This window comes from Poromitra crassiceps, assembly GCF_964638095.1.
Source record: "Poromitra crassiceps genome assembly, chromosome: 29".
In the NCBI taxonomy this organism is placed as follows: Eukaryota; Metazoa; Chordata; class Actinopteri; order Beryciformes; family Melamphaidae; genus Poromitra; species Poromitra crassiceps.
This window is the reverse complement of record NC_139641.1, coordinates 14,664,566-14,687,342: the sequence shown is the minus strand read 5'-3', so window position 1 is coordinate 14,687,342 and position 22,777 is coordinate 14,664,566. Positions and strand designations below refer to the sequence as shown.

At 42.7% G+C, this 22,777-nt stretch overlaps 1 protein-coding gene across 1 annotated transcript in view; it reads left to right on the top strand.

The window, feature by feature from the left end:
• phactr4b (phosphatase and actin regulator 4b) overlaps positions 1-18,534 on the top strand; it is a gene marked incomplete at its 5' end in the record, with an annotated part of 43,488 nt that extends 24,954 nt beyond the window's left edge. The window contains 8 exons of the mRNA XM_083662663.1: positions 2,716-3,250; positions 6,945-7,243; positions 10,590-10,788; positions 11,506-11,561; positions 12,689-12,750; positions 16,669-16,806; positions 17,186-17,262; positions 18,400-18,534. Of these exons, the coding sequence (XP_083518789.1) occupies positions 2,716-3,250; positions 6,945-7,243; positions 10,590-10,788; positions 11,506-11,561; positions 12,689-12,750; positions 16,669-16,806; positions 17,186-17,262; positions 18,400-18,415 (1,382 nt within the window). The 3' untranslated portion in view covers positions 18,416-18,534. The remainder of the gene's footprint in view (positions 1-2,715; positions 3,251-6,944; positions 7,244-10,589; positions 10,789-11,505; positions 11,562-12,688; positions 12,751-16,668; positions 16,807-17,185; positions 17,263-18,399) is intronic.
• Between the last annotated feature and the right edge of the window lie 4,243 nt (positions 18,535-22,777).

Genomic DNA, 22,777 nt, shown 5'->3' with positions numbered 1-22,777 from the left:
ATTAAAGCAATGTAATATAATATAGCGACATCACAGCGTCCCAGTCATGCTATGAGCAAAGAAGCGGTCCCATGCAATTTTGAAATCATTTCTATCATTGACTCTTGCCAACATGTGTTCATATGATACTATTTCGAACATGAATTCTACCCACTTTTTTAAAATCTGGAGAGGATGTACTTTTCCATAATCTGAGAATCATTCTGGCAGCCGTGACCACGCCTACATTTATCACTGCAAAGTCGTACTTCGATATATTTGGCACTTGAAATGGCCTAGTAAATGGCCTGCATTTATATAGCGCTTTTATCCAAAGCGCTTTACAATCAGTAGGTAGTCTACATTCACCCATGCATACACCGGCAGGGTGCCTACACACCATCGGGAGCAAGGAGGGTTAGGTGTCTTGCCCAAGGACACAACGACAGCAGCTGGGAGGGAGCGGGGATCGAACCGCCAACCCTTGCGTCATTGGCCGACCCGCTCTACCTCCTGAGCTAAAGCCGCCCCATTTCTGTTTGGTCCCCCAACAGGCATAACCTTGGTGACACAGGCACCTCCGCACCCAACCATTTCCCTATGTATTCTATTACTTTTTCCCAAAACGGGTAAACCAGTTTGCACTCCCATATTGCAGAAACGTTCCTGTCTCTGCCTGACATTTACAACATAAATTACTGGCCATCAAACTCATCCTGTGAAGCTTAGAGGGCGTAAAATAAAACCTGTGTATTAACTTATATTGAGTAAATTTCCCCCTCGCCTCCTTTATATATTTCCCCGTATTCGCTAATATCTTTAACCATTCTTCCTCACTGATATCACACCCCAAGTCGGTATTTTTATTTCTTTATTTTCGTGAACATGTGTCGTGATTGGTCGAATGCCGTCAAACTTCCTTCCAGTCAGAAGCGTTTTCTTTGGAAGAGGAACAACTTCCTCTGTCCACATTTTGATGGGCTGACGTACAGACGGTCTCTGGAGCATTTGAAGATTGTGGAAGAGAGGGCCGTACGAAATCAAAATTTTCCACCCAAATTCTGTTTTTCCATTTCATTTTAATTTAAGGGTTAAGGTCCTTACACATCAAGAGCGATGCGAATATACGGCACGAAATTGCGATGCGAGTTTTGACCCACGTGTCAATCACAGCCACAGATGTGTACACGTTGGAAGCGAATTTCTGAAAAATCGACCGTGGTTCGGAAAAAATAAACACCGCAATAACGCTGAGTGAAACTTCGCCGTTGGTATGCATGGTTGCATTGACTGGTATAGGTTGGGAAAATATTATTGACGTGCGAATTAATCGCACGAAAAAAAACGCTCCCGATGTGTAAGGACCTTTAGGATCGAAAACCTCGAAAACCTCAAAAACACCTCAATTGAAAATGGAATTATTTCTCTAGGGCTATTTTACAGTTAAGAAATTATTTAGGTTACTACAATAAATTGGGTCTACCGGTACTTTTGATTTTGATAATTAGGCCTAGTTTTTTTAATCAATTTCAGCCAAATTATGGATATTCTGCAATATTCCATGTTTTACAGTTGATTACATTTTTATGTAATTTTGTGTAAATCATATGGCCCTATGGGATGGATGGATGGATGGATGGATGGGACCAGGAAGAGAACGTGTTCTAACATAAGGTCTTGACTCTACTAGAGAGAAGGTCTAATCAATTTTAATCCAGTCTGTTGTCGCATGCTTCACGTCTGGCAGCTCCGATCTCCGACTATGTCTTAAGTAGCACGGCTATGGCTTTCAACATTAACATTTTAAAGCTAAGTCTTTCTACGTTGAAAAACATTCTTAACAATCATCAATATACCAAACCAAATGTGCATGCATTTAATCGCAAAGGTTTGCATTTGAGCTTTTTTTGTGTCTGGGTTTTCTCAGTAGCTTCTTTTTGCACTGCGAAGATGCTCAGGAAGGAGGTTCTGATGACCGGTTTAAGATATGGCTGTGTAGTAGAGCATGTAGGCTAATGCTTGTGCTCTTTGTCTCTGTGACCTGGGTTGCCATGTGCCACAGTTTGCTAGGGCAACGCAAGCATTCATGTGGACCCAGTCATGTGACCTGAGTCATGTGACCCGAGTCAGTATATGTACAGTATGCATTCATGGTCAGTCAGACATGTAATCTCAGTATTTATACCTGTTCATGTGTACTGGATCATGTTACTTGGATACGTCATACCAGGGCCGGGTTCCAGAACAAGATGACTAGGGATGCATCCTAGATAGGAAGGGGTGCACATGCACGGGCCGACCCAGAACTAAAAATAATGCATTTTACCATCATTTCAAGTAGAATGATACCAGCCAAGCAAGAATAGTTCAAGTGTTTCAAGTGCTTTACTGAAATATTTTGGACCATATAATGATAATATATAAATAATAATTATCTCAACCTCAAAAGGGTACATGTAGGTGCCAAAAAGCAGCTGCAGCATTTATATAAAAAAAAAAAAAACGTATTTTCAACTGAGCATGCAGACAATTAAAATAAGGGTGCAATGCGTGCTTTTGCACCCCTGTAAAACCGGGCCTGCATCATACAGTACATGTACTAGGAGTTAGTATTATGAGTTTATGCATGTGCGCACTCGCATCACAGTGGCAAACAATGAAATGACACTCACTAACGGCTCACTCGCATCTTGACTTTACGACTGGATGTATGAACTGTTTTTCCCCTGTCTGCAGGGGACTTCACCCAACAAGCCACCGGGGGTGCCAGTCTCGTGCCGGCCAAGCCCTCTCCGCCGATGCCCCCCAAGAGGACCACTCCCGTCACCAAACGCAACCCGGACGACTCCTCCTCAGCGTTGGCCCATGCTCTCAGTCCCTCTACCCCAGAGGACCACAACCACAGCCTCCCGCTGGGCTTCGAGCTGCCCCCTCCGCCCCCGTCTCCGCCCCTGCCGTCCCACACACCGCCTTCCCCGCCCCGCAAACACATACGCGGCCACCACCTCCTCCACCATCAGCACTCCTACCCGCACCCACTGCCCCAGCCCATACCCATGCTGTTTGAGCCGCCCAGCCCGACCAACGACCCCCTCCAGCGCCCGGCCCCGGTCCCTCTGCACATCATGATCCAGAGGGCGCTGTCGAGTCCCGGGCCGGCCCTGCCCCATCCGGACGGCTCGCAACGGACGGCGCACTCCCTGCTCTTTGAAACAGAGTACCAGGGAGATCGTGGGCGCCCCCTGCCTGTCAGCATCCAACCACTAAAACTGTGAGTTCAACCCTATTAGGGCCGGGCGATATGACTTCAAATCAATATCACCACCAGGGGACAGTTTATGAATGCACGCATTGGGGAAAGTATGAACCAAATTAACATGAATTAATTCAATTAAAGCAGCTACGAGCAAGACTTTCGATTGTTATTAAACAGTATAATTACAATTTTGATGCATCACACCTATAATAGTAGCTGAGACCAAAGCCGTGTGAATCGGAGATTGCTCTCTTGATGCTTATAGAGTCTGTGTCTGTCTAACCTCGCGTCACCAGGGGGCTCTCTCTCTCTATCTGTCTACTAGGGGTGTGCCGATTAATCGTTTTTTAGATGCATCGTGTTGAGTCACGTGACGATTAAAATCGATTCACAATGTTCGATTATCGATTTGCAAAAAATTGCAAAAAAAAAAAAAAAAAAAAAGCATTTTTTTTTGTTGCTTTATTTGCAAAAAATACGGTATTTCGCCCGGAAAGCAGTTCCTTAACTGTAAAACGAGACCAAAACCGAAGTACTGGAAACTGGAATCACTGAAGAAAGCATGCAGGGTGGCTGTAACATGTGATGCGTGGACTTCAGTCGCAACTGAAGATAATGGAGGTACATTTGTTTGTTTACTTTAATTAATGGATACTGACAAATATACCTTGCTTAAAAAAAATCCTGTTTGGTGAAAAAGATGCATCGAAAATCGTGATTAATCGTAATAATCGTAATAATCGTTTAATAATCGAATCGTAGCACCCTTAATCGTAATCGAATCAAATCGAATCGTGAGGTGCCTAAGGTGGCACACCCCTACTGTCTACCGGCGGGCCGGATAAACCCGGAAGTGAAACGAAACGGTTTACGGCAGCTGCCTGCCTTCCGCCGTTTCGCTCTGCCTAGCAACAGACCATAAACAAGGAGAACGCCATGCAGGGGCTTGCTACTCTCGCCAACATCTCTCGTTATATTCTAACAGTTTGTTTGGAAGTTATTTTGTGGTTATGGCCGAAGTGGCTGCTGCAAACCGTTTCATTTCACTTCCTGATCTGCCCTGGCTACAGACAGACTAACACTGGCCGATTCACTCGGGCTTCAAGCGAGACTACTCTGCGTTGGTCTCGTCTACTATTAGAGGTAAGATGTCATGCATCGATATTAAATTTAGACTGTTTAATAACAATCAAAAATCTTGCTCGTAGCTGCTTTAATGAATTAATTTAATTGATTGACATGAACAAGATCAGGTCGTTAGAGGTTCTAAAAATGTCACTTTCTTTTTTTGTATTTTTTGGTTCAATAATTTTTATTAAACAAAATACAAGACCAGTCAACAAACAAACACACGCCACAACAACAACAACAGCAAGAGGGCAGCACACTAACCATAGAAACCAGAGTAATAATGAGATATGCGTTCCCAATCAAAAGGCAAATGACAATAGACTGAAAAGGGGAAAAAAGTGGTTCTCATTGTCTAAATGTCCGTTTGGATCCATGTTCAGTTTATTGCCCAGCCCTATTCCCTATACATCATAAGTGTCTGGATTTCAAATCAATTGAAATCCATATTTTACTCAAACGACTTGTCTTTTATTTTTCATAATAAGCTACTTTGTGACACCCGAGAGACTATGAGTAATATGTTCAGTATGTATAAAAATAAATGGTCTGTCGACCTATGGTATAAACCAAAATTAAGACAGTTACAGTGTAGAGCCCTATGTGTAGTTTGACTTGAACAGACCAAAAAGATCCCTGTGTGCTCAACTTACGGCAAATTGAAAATGAAATGCATTTCCTGTTCTACTGTACTGCTTATAATGACGCTAGAGAAGTACTCTTTAGTCAAATGTCCTCCATTTATGCTGACTTCTTTGAATTGGACGATTATGTGAAACTTGAGTTATGCTTTAAAAAAGGAACCTTCCCCACAGCAGAGTTTATTTGTAAAGCTTGGGAGAAAAGATAAAACTCTTTGTTTAGTAATTGATGTATTGCTCTGTATTGCTGTCTGAGCAGTACAATGTCCTACAATCTGTTTTTTATTTTATTTTGTGTCAATGTTGTATTATTATTGTATTTTAGTGTGTGTCTTGGAAACCCGTTTGGCTTGGGCTCGACGAGGGCATGACACCTTAATCAATCAATCAATCAATCAATCAATCAAATCAATCATATAACGAACAGGGCAGCTGCAAAAACAGACACATGAGGGAAGGGGTTGATACTTGTTGATACTTGTGTTCTTGTAGAGGAGGATGATCTCCTCATGAAAGTTAGCACAGAGAAGCTTCCTTACAGTTTAAGATGGACTATGTGCTTCACATAGCAGCACACGTCATCAATTAAGAAACAGCTATTCATTTTCTTACATGTTTCTGTACTCTAGACTGAAACGCTGTTCGGACATAATGCAGTGCAATGAACAGGGTCTTGAAAAAGTATTAAAAATTGATCAATCAATTTAGGGGAAATTAAGGCCCTTAAAAAGTCTTTGTGGCATCCTTGTCCAAAGAATCAATATAACATTGTATCGTGATGAAACCTCTATTGCTGATCTGTCGAAAGTGGCGGTGGGGTCTTGAAAAGGTCTTAAAAGGTTTTGAATTTAACTTCAGGATTTCTGCATATACCCTGAATCAATCTTGGGGCTTTCCATTCGTTCTTGTTTGTCAAGTCAACAACATCCGATGCATCCTCGTTATTTTGAGAATGACGAGGAAACTTGACAGGTTTTCTGTCTTGTCCATTTCTATGACTTCCTTCCTTTTGTTTTGGAGTCATGCTTTGGCAGTTAGATATGACATCAAACACGTCATGGATGCCACAAGAATGCATATTGATAATCAGCCAGAGTAAGTGGCGTTACTGTGGTGGTGGGATACTGTACATATTGCCACTCTGTAAGATTCTGTAGAGTGCGTCACTCTCATTTAAAGTCCCTGGAAACCAAAATCCACAAAAACCTTCTAACTATTACATTTAGGGTCTTATGTGAGTAATTGTGTGCCTCAGAAAGTAGGAGACATTAGTTTCAACCCAAACCCCCAAAATCGCCACTTTTCTACAAGGTCTGCATTTCCATTTCCTCATTGAAGAGAGTGGAGCGCGCGGTGCTAAAATGAATGGTCTTATCACGTCATAAGATTTAATCGAATCACACGCACGCACGCACGCACGTGCACACACACACACACACACACAGTAGCGCTGTGCACTCGCAGCGGCAGTCTCTCTTCCTCTCTGTCAGTATGCGCCGAGCAACGAGCGAACACACACACACACACACTCCATCTCTCTTTCCTTCTCTCTCTCTGTTTCCCTCCCTCTCTCTCTCGCTCTCTCTCTCTCTCTCTCTCGGAGGAGAAGTCCTGCACGCACACACACGGGACACGCCCACACAGTCCGCGGGAGAAAATCTAATTGATTCTCATGACTTTTGTCATGACTCTCAAACCTAAATTTATATACTTTGCGACGTTCATCACCGTTCAAATTTGGCTGGTGGCTTATTAACATAGGTTCTTGTGATGTGATGAACTCAAAATGCTAAATAATAAAAAATTATTTCTGGTTTCCAGGGACTTTAAGTGCTAAAGGTAGTCTATCTCATCTCAATAATAAGACATGAAAAGAGCCTTTATCTGCGTCCATAATACTCAACTCAATGGCCGGTCATGTATTTGCACTTTCCCATCAGAGCTGAAGATGACTACTCGGAGGAGGAGGAGGAGGAGGAGGAAGAGGAGGATGATGAGGAAGAGGAGGCGTACGATGGGGAGATCCCCCAGCCGGAGCTGGAGCCGCGGAGCCGCCGGTGCCTGATCGGGGAGCCCGGCGTCTGCATCATCCCCGAGGGCAACAACAGCAGCGAGGAAGACGAGGAGGAGGAGGAGGGAGAGCGTGACATGGAGCACGGGGAGGACAGTGACTCAGACGGCCCTGTGCTCTATAAAGATGAAGAGTCAGACGAGGATGAAGAGGATGAGCCCCCACCCAGTAAGCATGCGCCATGAGACCAAAAAAAAGGGTCTGAATTTGTTGTCACTTGTGTTCGGCCCTCTAAAGCTGCGTTCACACCGACCTTTTTTTTTTTTTTTTTTTTTTTTTTTTTTTTGGACTCTACTTTTTAGATTTTCAACTCCCTTCCCTGATCTTAGGATAATTTAAAAATTACATTTTTATATCCCTTCTGTTGGACTCTTTTTTACATTTTCAATTTTCTGTTCTCTTGTACATTTTATTTCCATAATAAACCATTCACAGAGTTTCATTATCGGAAACTCTGTGCATGGTTTAGCCCGGCATCTCTCGGCCTGTCTCGGAGGGGAGTCCCCAGATGGGGGTCCGCTGCTGTGGCCTGGTGGGTGGGCCCGTCCCCCGCGTGGCCTGCTCTCACGCTCTCAGTCACTATGCTGGTGGCTGGGGGCTGGGGGGGCGGGTCGCGTGGGGGCTGGGTCCGCCTGGGCCGCAGCAATTGGCCCCTAGCACAACGACCTCACAAGGTTCCTCCTCAGCCAAGTCACTGGGGCAATCCATGCGGCGATCCATATGGTGGAAAGGTTTTCTTGCGTTCACTGGGGGTGAGGGGGTGCCGCTGTGTCCCGGCCTGGCCTTCCCTCCCACGCCATATGTGGGCGGGGGCCGGGTCGGGGGGCATCGGTGCTCTTCATCACTGGTCGAGGGCTGCCGGTTGGTTTAGAACAGCTTAGGTAGGCGATAGATTAGCTACAGCCTAAGGCTGACCTGTTAGTGTTCAGGCTAAAATCAGACTAGAGCAGGGTAGGATAGGCCAGATTAGGCTGTAGATTAGCTAGATACTATGTCCCAGTTAGCTCTGGTTAATGCTTAGAGTAGTCAGTTGTCTGATCTTCTCCCCCCCCCCTCTCTTTCCCCCTTTCCCCGCTTCTTCCCTTCTTCCCCCCTCTTGTTCTCCTCTCTTTCCATGCTCTTTCCTCCCCCACATCCCACCGCCCCCCCCTCCCTTCTCCTGCTCTCTCCTCATTCTCCCCCCCCTCTGCTCCTTCTCCTCTTCTCCCCTATTTTCCTGAATCCCTGCCACTTCCTGCTCTCCCTTCTCTCACATTCCCCCTGCTCTCCTTCCCCTGCACCCTCCCACCTCTCCTTCTCTGCCTCTCTGTCGTCCCCCCTCTCTCACATTCCCCCTGCTCTCCTTCCCCTGCACCCTCCCACCTCTCCTTCTCTGTCCTCTCCTCCTCCACATTTCCCATTTTCCCCCCACCCTCGCCCTAATCCGGGCCCGTATCCTACTCCCTCCCTCCACCCTAGACCCTACCTCTACCCTCTGTCCTCCCCCCTCTCTCACATTCCCCCTGCTCTTCTTCCCCTGCTCTCCTTCCCCTGCACCTCTACTCTCTGTCCTCCCCCCTCTCTCACATTCCCCCTGCTCTCCTTCCCCTGCACCCTCCCACCTCTCCTTCTCTGTTCTCTCCTCCTCCACATTTCCCATTTTCTCCCCACCCTCGCCCTAATCCGGGCCCGTATCCTACTCCCTCCCTCCACCCTAGACCCTACCTCTACTCTACCTCCCCTGTACCCTTCCACCTCTCCTTCTCTGTTCTCTCCTCCTCTCTGTCCTCTCCCCTCTCTCACATTCCCACTGCTCTCCTTCCCCTGCGCCCTCCCACCTCTCCTTCTCTGTTCTCTCCTCCTCTCTGCCCTCTCCTCCCTCTCACATTCCCCCTGCTCTCCCTCCCCTGCACCCTCTCCTTCTCTGTTCTCTCCTCCTCCACATTTCCCATTTCTCCCCACCCTCGCCCTAATCCGGGCCCGTATCCTACTCCCTCCCCCAACCCTAGACCCTACCCCTACCCTGGCTCTCCCTCCCCTGCACCCTCATCTCTCCTCCCCTGTTCTCTCCTCCTCCACATTTCCTATTTTCTCCCCACCTCCCCCCTCTCCTCCCTCCCTCCCTCCACCCTAGACCCTACCTCTACTCTACCTCCCCTGTACCCTTCCACCTCTCCTTCTCTGTTCTCTCCTCCTCTCTGTCCTCTCCCCTCTCTCACATTCCCACTGCTCTCCTTCCCCTGCGCCCTCCCACCTCTCCACATTTCCTATTTTCTCCCCACCTCCCCCCTCTCCTCCCTCCTCCCTCTCCCTCCCTCCTCCACTCTCCTGCTTTCTTCAAATGTTCAAATGTTATCTTTATTCTGTATATTCTTGTTACTGTGTGTTAGCTAGAATCAGCTAGACATACTTTCTGTGAAGCCCTCTGAGACATGCTTGTGAATTAGGGCTATATAAATAAACTTGACTTGACTTGACTTGACCTATTCAAGTTTTTCGCCGGCATCGAGTTTACATACAAAGTCGATGCAAACGAGCGATTGAGCGTATATTCGCCCGGGAGAAAAATCGCTGGGCGTCCGAGCGACAGAGACAGAGCGATAGGGAGAAGATTCGCTCGTCGCCCGAGATGGAATATCCCAACTCGAGCGAAATTCCGCTGGCATCAGTCGCTCGCTGTTCAACGCTGATTGACTGCCATGTTGAGAGTGAGTCAAGGATCACACTGGCTTGGAACAAACCGCTGGTTTATTGTGTGGCAACAAACCGCATTGACAGCTGATTGACAGGCTGAGAGCTGATATGAAGTGACGACTGTACTACCGGTATAGAGCTCGCGTTAGGAGCACGCTGATAGGCTTAGCTTGTAAACAACTACGGTGGCTCGTAGTGGACAAACATCATGACATTGCGTAACGTTACAGCCCCCAGATGTCCGTCAATTATTGTGCCTGTTGACGAGCGATTTAAACACAGAGACAGAGCGATTCCAAAGGGTTGAATCGAGCGACAGAGAAAAATAAATATCTCGGTGTGAACACAGCTTAAAGGAACACTCTGCCCATTTTCAACCAGCTTTGTATCATTAGAACATCAGTAGTAAATCAGAAAACTGTAAACTGTTTTGAAGTCTGTCATTTAATTTGAGAGTTATTGAGTGTTAAAGTGTGGACCAGTGATGTCACTGGTCCACACTAACTCAAATTAATAACTCATTAACTCAAATCAACTCTCAATAACTGTCAAACTATTCATCATTCATCTAGTTTGACAGTTATTGAGAGTTGATTTGAGTTAATGAGTTATTAATTTGAGTTAGTGTGGACCAGTGATGTCACTGGTCCACACTTTAACACTCAATAACTGTCAAATTAAATGACAGACTTCAAAACAGTTTACAGTTTTCTGATATACTACTGATGTTCTAATGATACAAAGCTGGTTGAAAATGGGCAGTGTTCCTTTAAGTGCGTTTGTCTTTTGTGCACCCACACCACCTGAGCGGTTGGTTGATCTCTCTGCCTGGCCCCTTCAGACGCCCTGGCCTGTAGGGTGAAGAGGAAGGACACCCTGGCTCTGAAGCTGGCCGCCCGGCCCTGTGCCCCAGAGAGGGACAGGTTCGTCCAGGACAGGAACAGCAGAGACGAGCAGCCTCCAGGACAGACCGGCCTGACCTGGCAGAGCAGAGAGCAGTGGGAGGCCATCCGCACACAGATTGGCACGGCGCTCACAAGGTAAACACCAGTGTTGGGGGTAACTCATTACAAAAGTAACATATTACATGTAATATATTACTTTTAGCAGTAACTCAGTAATATAACTTATTACTTATATGATTTCAGTAATATTATACCAGTTACTTTGTCAAGTAACTCAAGTTACACATTGAGTTACTTTATTTTTTATTTTTATCAAAGCACATATTTTAAAAAGATACAATCGTTTCCTAATCAAACTCTGTGTTTTTATGCAAATAACCACTATGATAACAAAGGAAGATAATAACATTTAGAATTTTGGATTGTTTACACTGACTTCAAGGCGGTTGAAATTATTTTTTGGGATGGTCCCGGGGCGGCGATGTCATTCTGCTGCCGCTGTTGTTTTGGTAAAAGTAATGCTAAAGTAGTGTAATAAGTAATGAGTTACTCTACACAGACAGTAATATTGTAAAGTAACTTATTACTTTCAAATGAAAGTAACTAGTAATATGTAGTATATTACATTTTGAAAGTACCTTGCCCAACACTGCTTGTGCACATGTGCTAATGACTGTGAATCATTTCGACTGAAAATAGCCATTGTGCATTTCTTGAAGATATCAAAGAGATAATTTTAGATGTTTGTCCTACTTCTTCTCGCCTGAATGGCAAAGTGATGAAAGTGTGTAAAAATAGCACCACTTTTTTTTTTTCTTCTATTATTTTTTATTGATTTATTTTTTACTCCAGACGACTTAGCCAGAGACCCACTGCTGAGGAGCTTGAGCAAAGAAACATCCTTCAGCGTGAGTATCAACTCTTCCTTTTCTTCTCACCGTCCTTATCCATGACTTCAAGATTCAAGATTTCTATTGTCACTCCCTAGTACAAGTATCACGTGTGAAATTCTTGTGCTGTAGGCTCCGTTCCAACATAGTGCAAAATAACAGGGCATATAGGTGCAGGAAAACAAGAGAAACAACAAGCAATAAGGCAGTAAAGCAATAAAAACAAGCCAGAAACAGTGACATTCACTGCACATAGGTGCAAATAGTATAGACAAATTTAAACATAATTTAACATTCTGTTTGCACAGGTGCAAATAACATAGACATAATTAAACATATGTAATGGTAGCAGCTGCAGTACAGCTACTACATGATTGTTCGGAGTTTATTTGTGTATGTTAAGGAGTCTCGTGGCCTGCGGGAAGAAACTGTCCCTCAAGCGATTTGCGCGTGCTTTTGGGACCCTGTATCTCCTCCCCGAGGGTAACAGGGAGAACAGGCTGTTGTGGGGGTGGTTTGTGTCCTTGATGATCTTCAGGGACCTCCTGAGGCACCGCTGGTTGTACAGTTCCTGCAGTTCTGGCAGCTCACATCCTGTTAACATGCTGGGCCGCGCGCCTCACTCTTCTTAGCGCCTTGCGGTCCATGGTGGTGCAGTTCCCGTACCAGGTGGTGAAGCAGCCAGTCAGCAGGCTTTCAATGGTGCCTCTGTAGAAGTCCCTGAGGATTTCTGGCCTTAGCCCAAATTTCTTCAGGCGCCTGAGTCCGTGTAGTCGCTGTTGGGCCTTTTTGACAACAGTGGCGGTGTGACCGGCCCATGTCAGGTCCTGGTGGATGTTGACTCCCAGGTACTTGAAGCTGTCCACCCTTTCCACCACTGTGCCGTTGATGGTGATTGGGGGGTGTGCGCCCCCCCCCCCCCTGTAGTCTACAATGATCTTCTTGGTCTTGGTCATGCCACACTGCTTTACTTACAGAGGATGAATTTCACAAACAATAATAGCAAGAATGTAAGACTTTTTCAAAGACTACAGATTACAGCAATGATGGCTAATTTTGGAAATTTGCTTTTACCTTTTGTGCAGATGAAGCCTGGCTTTCATGCAGAGTCTAAATTAAGCTCTTGTTGTTTGTCCTCTCTTCAGCCAAGAATCAGGCTGACAGACAGGCTGAGGTCAGAGAGATCAAACGGAGGCTGACAAGGAAGGTAACACAAACAAGCAAACCTGTAAACATGCTACACTACAGTTAGCTGCTGTACTTATAAACATCCTACACTACAGTTAGCTGCTGTGCTTATAAACATGCTACACTACAGTTAGCTGCTGTGCTTATAAACATGCTACACTACAGTTAGATGCTGTGCTTATAAACATGCTACAATACAGTTAGCTGCTGTATTTATAAACATCCTACACTACAGTTAGCTGCTGTGCTTATAAACATGCTACACTACAGTTAGCTGCTGTGCTTATAAACATGCTACACTACACTTAGCTGCTGTATTTATAAACATCCTACACTACAGTTAGCTGCTGTGCTTATAAACATCCTACACTACAGTTAGCTGCTGTATTTATAAACATCCTACACTACAGTTAGCTGCTGTATTTATAAACATGCTACACTACAGTTAGCTGCTGTATTTATAAACATCCTACACTACAGTTAGCTGCTGTATTTATAAACATCCTACACTGCAGTTAGCTGATGTATTTATAAACATCCTACACTACAGTTAGCTGCTGTATTTATAAACATGCTACACTACAGTTAGCTGCTGTATTTATAAACATGCTACACTACAGTTAGATGCTGTATTTATAAACATGCTACACTACAGTTAGCTGATGTATTTATAAACATCCTACACTACAGTTAGCTGCTGTATTTATAAACATGCTACACTACAGTTAGCTGCTGTATTTATAAACATGCTACACTACAGTTAGCTGCTGTATTTATAAACATCCTACACTGCAGTTAGCTGATGTATTTATAAACATCCTACACTACAGTTAGATGCTGTATTTATAAACATCCTACACTACAGTTAGCTGCTGTATTTATAAACATGCTACACTACAGTTAGCTGCTGTATTTATAAACATCCTACACTACAGTTAGCTGCTGTATTTATAAACATCCTACACTACAGTTAGCTGCTGTATTTATAAACATCCTACACTACAGTTAGCTGCTGTATTTATAAACATGCTACACTACAGTTAGATGCTGTATTTATAAACATGCTACACTACAGTTAGATGCTGTATTTATAAACATGCTACACTACAGTTAGCTGCTGTATTTATAAACATGCTACACTACAGTTAGCTGCTGTATTTATAAACATGCTACACTACAGTTAGCTGCTGTATTTATAAACATCCGCTGCTGTATTTATAAACATCCTACACTACAGTTAGCTGCTGTATTTATAAACATGCTACACTACAGTTAGCTGCTGTATTTATAAACATGCTACACTACAGTTAGCTGCTGTGCTTATAAACATGCTACACTACAGTTAGCTGCTGTGCTTATAAACATGCTACACTACAGTTAGCTGCTGTGCTTATAAACATCCTACACTACAGTTAGCTGCTGTATTTATAAACATGCTACACTACAGTTAGCTGCTGTGCTTATAAACATCCTACACTACAGTTAGCTGCTGTATTTATAAACATGCTACACTACAGTTAGATGCTGTATTTATAAACATCCTACACTACAGTTAGCTGCTGTATTTATAAACATGCTACACTACAGTTAGATGCTGTATTTATAAACATCCTACACTACAGTTAGCTGCTGTATTTATAAACATGCTACACTACAGTTAGATGCTGTATTTATAAACATCCTACACTACAGTTAGCTGCTGTATTTATAAACATGCTACACTACAGTTAGATGCTGTATTTATAAACATCATACACTACAGTTAGCTGCTGTATTTATAAACATGCTACACTACACTTAGCTGCTGTATTTATAAACATCCTACACTACAGTTAGCTGCTGTGCTTATAAACATCCTACACTACAGTTAGCTGCTGTATTTATAACCATCCTACACTACAGTTAGCTGCTGTATTTATAAACATCCTACACTACAGTTAGCTGATGTATTTATAAACATCCTACACTACAGTTAGCTGCTGTATTTATAAACATCCTACACTGCAGTTAGCTGATGTATTTATAAACATCCTACACTACAGTTAGCTGCTGTATTTATAAACATGCTACACTACAGTTAGCTGCTGTATTTATAAACATGCTACACTACAGTTAGATGCTGTATTTATAAACATGCTCCACTACAGTTAGCTGCTGTATTTATAAACATGCTACACTACAGTTAGCTGCTGTATTTATAAACATGCTACACTACAGTTAGCTGCTGTATTTATAAACATGCTACACTACAGTTAGCTGCTGTATTTATAAACATCCGCTGCTGTATTTATAAACATCCTACACTACAGTTAGCTGCTGTATTTATAAACATGCTACACTACAGTTAGCTGCTGTATTTATAAACATGCTACACTACAGTTAGCTGCTGTGCTTATAAACATGCTACACTACAGTTAGCTGCTGTGCTTATAAACATGCTACACTACAGTTAGCTGCTGTGCTTATAAACATCCTACACTACAGTTAGCTGCTGTATTTATAAACATGCTACACTACAGTTAGCTGCTGTGCTTATAAACATCCTACACTACAGTTAGCTGCTGTATTTATAAACATGCTACACTACAGTTAGATGCTGTATTTATAAACATCCTACACTACAGTTAGCTGCTGTATTTATAAACATGCTACACTACAGTTAGATGCTGTATTTATAAACATCCTACACTACAGTTAGCTGCTGTATTTATAAACATGCTACACTACAGTTAGCTGCTGTATTTATAAACATGCTACACTACAGTTAGCTGCTGTATAAACATCCTACACTACAGTTAGCTGCTGTATTTATAAAACATGCTACACTACAGTTAGCTGCTGTGCTTATAAACATGCTACACTACAGTTAGCTGCTGTGCTTATAAACATGCTACACTACAGTTAGCTGCTGTGCTTATAAACATGCTACACTACAGTTAGCTGCTGTGCTTATAAACATGCTACACTACAGTTAGCTGCTGTATTTATAAACATGCTACACTACAGTTAGCTGCTGTGCTTATAAACATGCTACACTACAGTTAGCTGCTGTATTTATAAACATCCTACACTACAGTTAGCTGCTGTATTTATAAACATCCTACACTACAGTTAGATGCTGTATTTATAAACATGCTACACTACAGTTAGCTGCTGTATTTATAAACATGCTACACTACAGTTAGCTGCTGTGCTTATAAACATGCTACACTACAGTTAGCTGCTGTGCTTATAAACATGCTACACTACAGTTAGCTGCTGTATTTATAAACATGCTACACTACAGTTAGATGCTGTGCTTATAAACATGCTACACTACAGTTAGCTGCTGTGCTTATAAACATGCTACACTACAGTTAGCTGCTGTATTTATAAACATGCTACACTACAGTTAGATGCTGTATTTATAAACATGCTACACTACAGTTAGATGCTGTGCTTATAAACATGCTACACTACAGTTAGCTGCTGTGCTTATAAACATGCTACACTACAGTTAGCTGCTGTGCTTATAAACATGCTACACTACAGTTAGATGCTGTATTTATAAACATCCTACACTACAGTTAGCTGCTGTATTTATAAACATGCTACACTACAGTTAGCTGCTGTATTTATAAACATCCTACACTACAGTTAGCTGCTGTATTTATAAACATGCTACACTACAGTTAGATGCTGTATTTATAAACATGCTACACTACAGTTAGCTGCTGTGCTTATAAACATCCTACACTACAGTTAGCTGCTGTATTTATAAACATGCTACACTACAGTTAGCTGCTGTATTTATAAACATCCTACACTACAGTTAGCTGCTGTATTTATTAACATCCTACACTACAGTTAGCTGCTGTATTTATTAACATCCTACACTACAGTTAGATGCTGTATTTACTTGATATTGAGCTGACATAACACCTCTCCCCCTATACAGCTGAGTCAAAGACCCACAGTTGCAGAACTACAGGCTAGGAAAATCCTACGATTCCACGAGTATGTGGAAGTCACAAACGCCCATGACTACGATCGCAGAGCCGAGAAGCCTTGGACCAAGCTGACTCCCGCTGATAAGGTATTCACTCACTTTGTTATCTCCATCAACCCGTTTGTGAACCTGGATGAGTGTAGGCATGTATCTCCCTGAAGTAGACTGTTTTTCACATGACTTGACAGTTATGTTTTATAGCGGCCATGTTTAAGGAGCAGGCCATTGTGCTCATATTTGATTTGATATTGTTTGATGTATGGAGGTGTATCATATTCTTTCACTCATGATATTGCTCTTGTATGTTATAATTGTAGTGTCTTATAAGCACCTGGGGCACCTTTTGGTGCACGAGACTTTGGAAAAGTAAATTAACTTGGGTTACCACATGATGATACTGGTATCTAGCATGACGGTTAGTGGAACACTTGTCCCTTTTTAAGCCCTTTCATGTTTGTACTTCAAGGCTGCTATCCGGAAGGAGCTCAATGATTATAAGAGCACTGAAATGGAGGTTCATGAAGAGAGCCGAATCTACACGAGGTAAACATTTATCAATTGGATTTCAATTTGACGATTTCTTTCTTTTGTGATTTTTATTTTCTTTTTGAAATATTTGGACATGCAACAAAAACAACAGCCACAAAACATGAGCAAAAACCCAGAAAATAGAAAATACATACACAAACAAATTCATTCATAACCCCCACCCCGCAGGCCCCTCCCCCAACCATCGACCCGTGCATAAATTTGCTCACAGTAGAAACAAAACAGGAACCTAGCTATCATGGAGATGCCCATGGCCCCCACGCACGGCTTCAATAAATGAATTCCAGCAGTCATATGGCTGCACGTGCAACCCCTAGTGGCCAGATGATTTTTTATTTTATGTTGATGAGGGCCGAAACAGCCTGGCGCCAGGGTTGAACATGGTTGTGCACTCTAGGGAAGAGCAGAGCAAGGAAGTAACCATTCTACACTAAAACGGATAATAGTGTGAGGGATATATATACCACTCTCATAACATGTGTCTATCACTTAGGGTGTCGAGTCATAGTCTATTTTTTGTATTTGTCTTTATTGAATGTTCCAAAACTGCATGTTTAACTAAGAATAGGCTAATGATTATTTCCACTCACCACTTATTTAATGTGGTTACTTTACTTTGTGGTCAAAAGTTTGGAAGGAACAATGCATGCTGGGAGATATGCAAATGTGTTTGTCCAATGGGTCCAATAACATTGCTCTCTGTCAGAACTTGCTTGGATGTCCTGATGTTGGTTTAGTAGCAAAAGTAAACACAAGTTAATAGCAGCATTCACTATAGACTCTATAGTCAATACTTTCCACAAAATCATGAACAATGAAGAAAACCAGAAGGAATACAGTTCCACTTTTACCAAATAACCCAAAATTGATGTTCTGCGACAAGTTATATCATATCTACTAGCCTCTTCATTTTGCTCTCAGAGTGCACCAGATTAATGCATTTTACTTTAAAATATACAACATTTCTTTGTCTACCTTCTTGGTGGTGCAACCCCTGTTTGGAAAGCCTAGAATCGCCTATGGCCAGGTCCACAACAGAAGATACCCATTGTTCAAAAGGCAAAATATGTCTGTTGTGCCTCATGATATGTCCTCATGTCGTGCCTCATGAGATGTCCTCATTTTGTTTAGGTTTCATCGGCCTTAGCATCCCCCCTTCGTCCAGAAGAACGAAGCACTTAACTCTGGAAAGGAGCTGCTCCCCGGCCTCTGTACTGTACAGAGAATCAGGGGGAACCTGGAACTGAGGAAAAACAGGAATGCTCCTCCCTTCCCTCCATCACCCTCCATCACTACATTGCTTTCACTAAACTGAGGTGGTGGGCGGTGAGGAGCAGATGCGGTATTTCTCCCAGGACAGAGGAGGAGGGGGGGGAACCACGTGCCAATGAGGTTGGAGAGGTGGCAGAGGACTCTGCTGTGATGTGGTCTCCCTCAGGGACTTAGGTTCTAGTCACAACCTCATTCTGTGTTGCCTTTTTTCCTTTTCACCCCGTATGGAAAAGCTTACTTATCTCGTTGACGTAAACATAACAATAATCTAATAGTAATAATAACGATGGTGGCAGTAATAATATACACGGTAATAATAGATAATAGACACAAAAGGCTGAAGCAAGAGTGGCCAAGAGGATGAAGGACGGGGATAGGTTAAGGCCACGTCTCGTCATAGACAGTCCGCATGTCTGGGAACGCCCACAAAATGTTAAACGGCCGGCGCGCGAGTGGGGTAAAACCGCCGATATATCTCATGGGCTGACTCACCAAAAGACGGTGCTGCGGCTCTATGTTTGGGGGTTCTAGAGCAGAACACAAGACGTCTGCTCAGATGTGCATTTATTGCGGTGGTTAAATCCCCGATCGTGTCTGCCTGGGCTGGGCTATCAGCTAAATTGTAACTTTGCTGAATGCAGTAGCGGCTGGTGCATTTTTGTCGAGGGAGGGCTATACCAAATATAGGCCTGGACAGTGGACTAAATCAAGCAAGTAGTAACGGACGTTAGCCTACTAGTAGGCTACCTTCTGAATCATATGGGCAACAGTAGGCATATCAATCACGGAGCAGATTACAGAAATAGACAGTAACCTGGTCAGCAGCCCTCTGATCTCTACATCAAACTTCCCTTAGCATCCATATTTACTTGAAAAGCACATGGCATAAACACTTTGGAAGAAGGACTTCCCACAGCATGTGAATGAGTTACATTACCTATGAGGAAAGCACGTTCGTGCATGCAAATAGAGAGTCCGTCAAGAATGCATTGCCGTCGCTCTACCTGGCCCCACCTCCACCTGGTCGCTAGATACCAGCGCCCCGAATCCCTTTGTTTTGAGAGCGAACAGCGCATGTGCAATTTACACAGATCCTGGCTTAGCACTGGTGGAAGCCGGAAGTCCCCGGACGGCGTCCGTGGCAGAAAGTAGTTGACCCAAAACAGTACACATGTAGATCATTATGAATCTACATATTTATTGCAGATTATATACTCACTATCTAATATTCACCTCGCTCATAAAAATATATATATATATATATATATATATATATATATATATATATATATATATATATATATATATATATATATATATATATTGTATATATATATACGTTTTATTTCCCCCTCCTTTATGTGGATAGGTGGGGCGGTGCCCTGGCGCCCTCTAGTGGCCAGCCGCCACTGCCTGAATGGAGAACGGGGGAATTTACCCCACCATGAACCCCGCCCCCAGGCTAACCCGGCGTCTATTGTGGGCGTTCCTAGAGCCTGTATGGGCGTTCCCAGACATGCGGACTGTCTCTATGTGCCATTCTAGGACTGGACGTGCTCTGGGATATTATGTGTATTTTATATAATTGTGTATATATTGCAATTGTGATACCTTAGAATGAAATTTGGAGAGATCTAATAACAAAATATTCTGTAATGCACAAGATATTTTATATTGTGATTTGGATCACATGAATAGTGACAGCTTTTATTTGGGCTTTTTTATTATTATTATTATTTGGCTTGCCTGTAATTTATGGTTGTGATGTGAGGTGGCCATTTGAGCATCAATCTAGATATAGATGGTTTTCACAGAATTGGGTTGCTATGGGAACAGTTTGAACCCTATCTTATTTCCTGTCAGCTATCTATTAGCAAACATTGCAACAGGAAGTAAGCTAGGGGCAATTTTGAATGTTTATGTTGTCAAATTAAAAGCGTCTATAGAAAAGGTGCAAGTCAGGAGGCAGTTGGTCCTGATAGGTGTGCCAACATAACCTCTATGCCTAAAGGTCTATAGAATACTGGTTTTCATAGCACTGATTTCTGCAATCCACTGCATGAGCCAACACAGTCCAGCACCATTGGATCTGGATAATCTATCTTCATTTATACTTTTTTTTATGAGTTTTTGTACTTCCCTTTAAAGATCAAACATGCAATGCGTTCTGTAGCCATTTTGAATAAGGTCATGCTAAGTTGTATCTATAGTAAGAGTTAATAAATGTTGCAGAATATCTCAAATTGCAGTGAGCGTAGATCAGGGATTTATAAAAAATCAGAAAATGAATTAACGTCAACAGGGAGTCATTTTGGCAGGAACATTTTGAAACTACAGAAGCGTTTATCATGTATTGTCGTCTGGCCAGTAGCTTACAGGGTTCTTTATGCTGTGTACAGGTTGATATATAGATTTAACTGATGCTTGTGTATATCTCGTCTTCCCTTTGTTTGAAAATACATTTTAAATATAAAAAGTATTATAGGTTGCTATTTTTTTAAGCACAAAATATTAGTGTATGATTAAATGCTACAAGAATGGGAATATGAAAGTGTATGTTTTCTGTAAACTAAGTTCTTTTTTCTCCTTTTTTTCCATTTTAATTGAATGTGGAATTATATGGACTGTATGGACTGACAGTTGTTTTCTTTTTAGTTGTAAATAGACACATCTGGATCTAATTAAAAATCTTAATATTCTTGGAGTTTTTCTGTGTCTGGTGGTCCAGTGTCCGATCTACATGGTGCTGAGATTTGGGGGGGAAATAAAATAAAAAATTTAAGTCAAAATGTGTGATTTCAGCGACACCGGTGGCAGTGCGGTGGCTCCACCACTACCAAAACGGACTGCCATTGAGCCTCGCAAGGACACCGCAAATGACAAGTGAACTGGTAGAAAGGAATAATGACACTGACTTGTACTGTATATAGTGAGATACTGCAGTTGTATACTGCTGAATATTCAGGTGAGAAGATGCCAAAATACTGTCCCCATTGCCTACATATACAGTATATACACGGTATATATATATATACAGGTATATACAGTCAGTCCAGTTTGATTCACACAGGTACTGTATATACAGTCAGTCCAGTTTGATTCACACAGGTATACAGTCAGTCCAGTTCAAGGGCATAGGTGCAGGGTTCACAAAGGCAAATGTCCACATTCAAACAGCTGGGGGAGGTGTAGAGAGCTATGCCCATAAATGTATCCATGATATGTACAGAGCTGAATAGTGCAGAACTGCAATGCTTCAGTGCCACAGGCACAGCAGTGTCAGACTAAAAACTAGCCGGTACTCTAGAGTGGTGGTTCCTCAACCCAATCCTCCAGGCCCACCTGTCCTGCAAGTTTTTGTTCTTGCCCTACACAGCCGACACAATACACAACATTTACCAGACAAAACAAGACAAAAGTAGGACTTGCAGAACAGGTGGGATTTGAGGACTGGGTTGAGAAACACTGCAGGGTAGCCTACATGTAACCAGTGTAATGTAACAACGTATAACGTTTTATTGTTTAAATGCAATGTTGTATTTATGCAACATTGCGCAATTGTGCATTGTGACATCACTGATGATGTCATCAATACTATAGCTAACAGACTTGAGACTTGCCCGGCCATGACCCATTGCTGCGCAGCAGCTATAATTTATTTGAATGTGCAAATTAATCATTTTTCAATGGCTTCTGTGTGCGCTATACATAAGGGATAATGTATACTGAGCCGGTGATTACTGTGGAAATAATGACCGACAGGTGAATGATTTAGCCCGACGCGCAGCGGAGGGCTTAATATTCACCTGAAGGTCATTATTTCCAGTAATCACCGGCTCAGTATACATTATCCCGCTTAGAACACGGCCTACAACTAAATCATTCAATAATCTGACAAAAATAATTATTCAAATAGATTTTTTAATAGCGTTTTCAACACAAAGCGGTTTCATTCGTAATTGGCACACAAGACACCACAGCTGCAACTGGTTGGCCTAATTAGTAGCGTCTGCGGACAAAATGCTCTTACCAACTGATTAATCCAGGTGTGGCAGAGCAGCGGTCGGTTGTCGAGAAATAATGACCGGTGAATATTGTTGATTGACCAATCAGAATCGAGTATTCGAGAGAGCCGTGTTCTAATTGTGCATAAAGCATAAAGGTTGTTTTACTTTGAAAAACGGCCACCGGAAATGCTTATTGTTGCTCGTTGTTGCTAGTCTCTCATTTCCGTGCG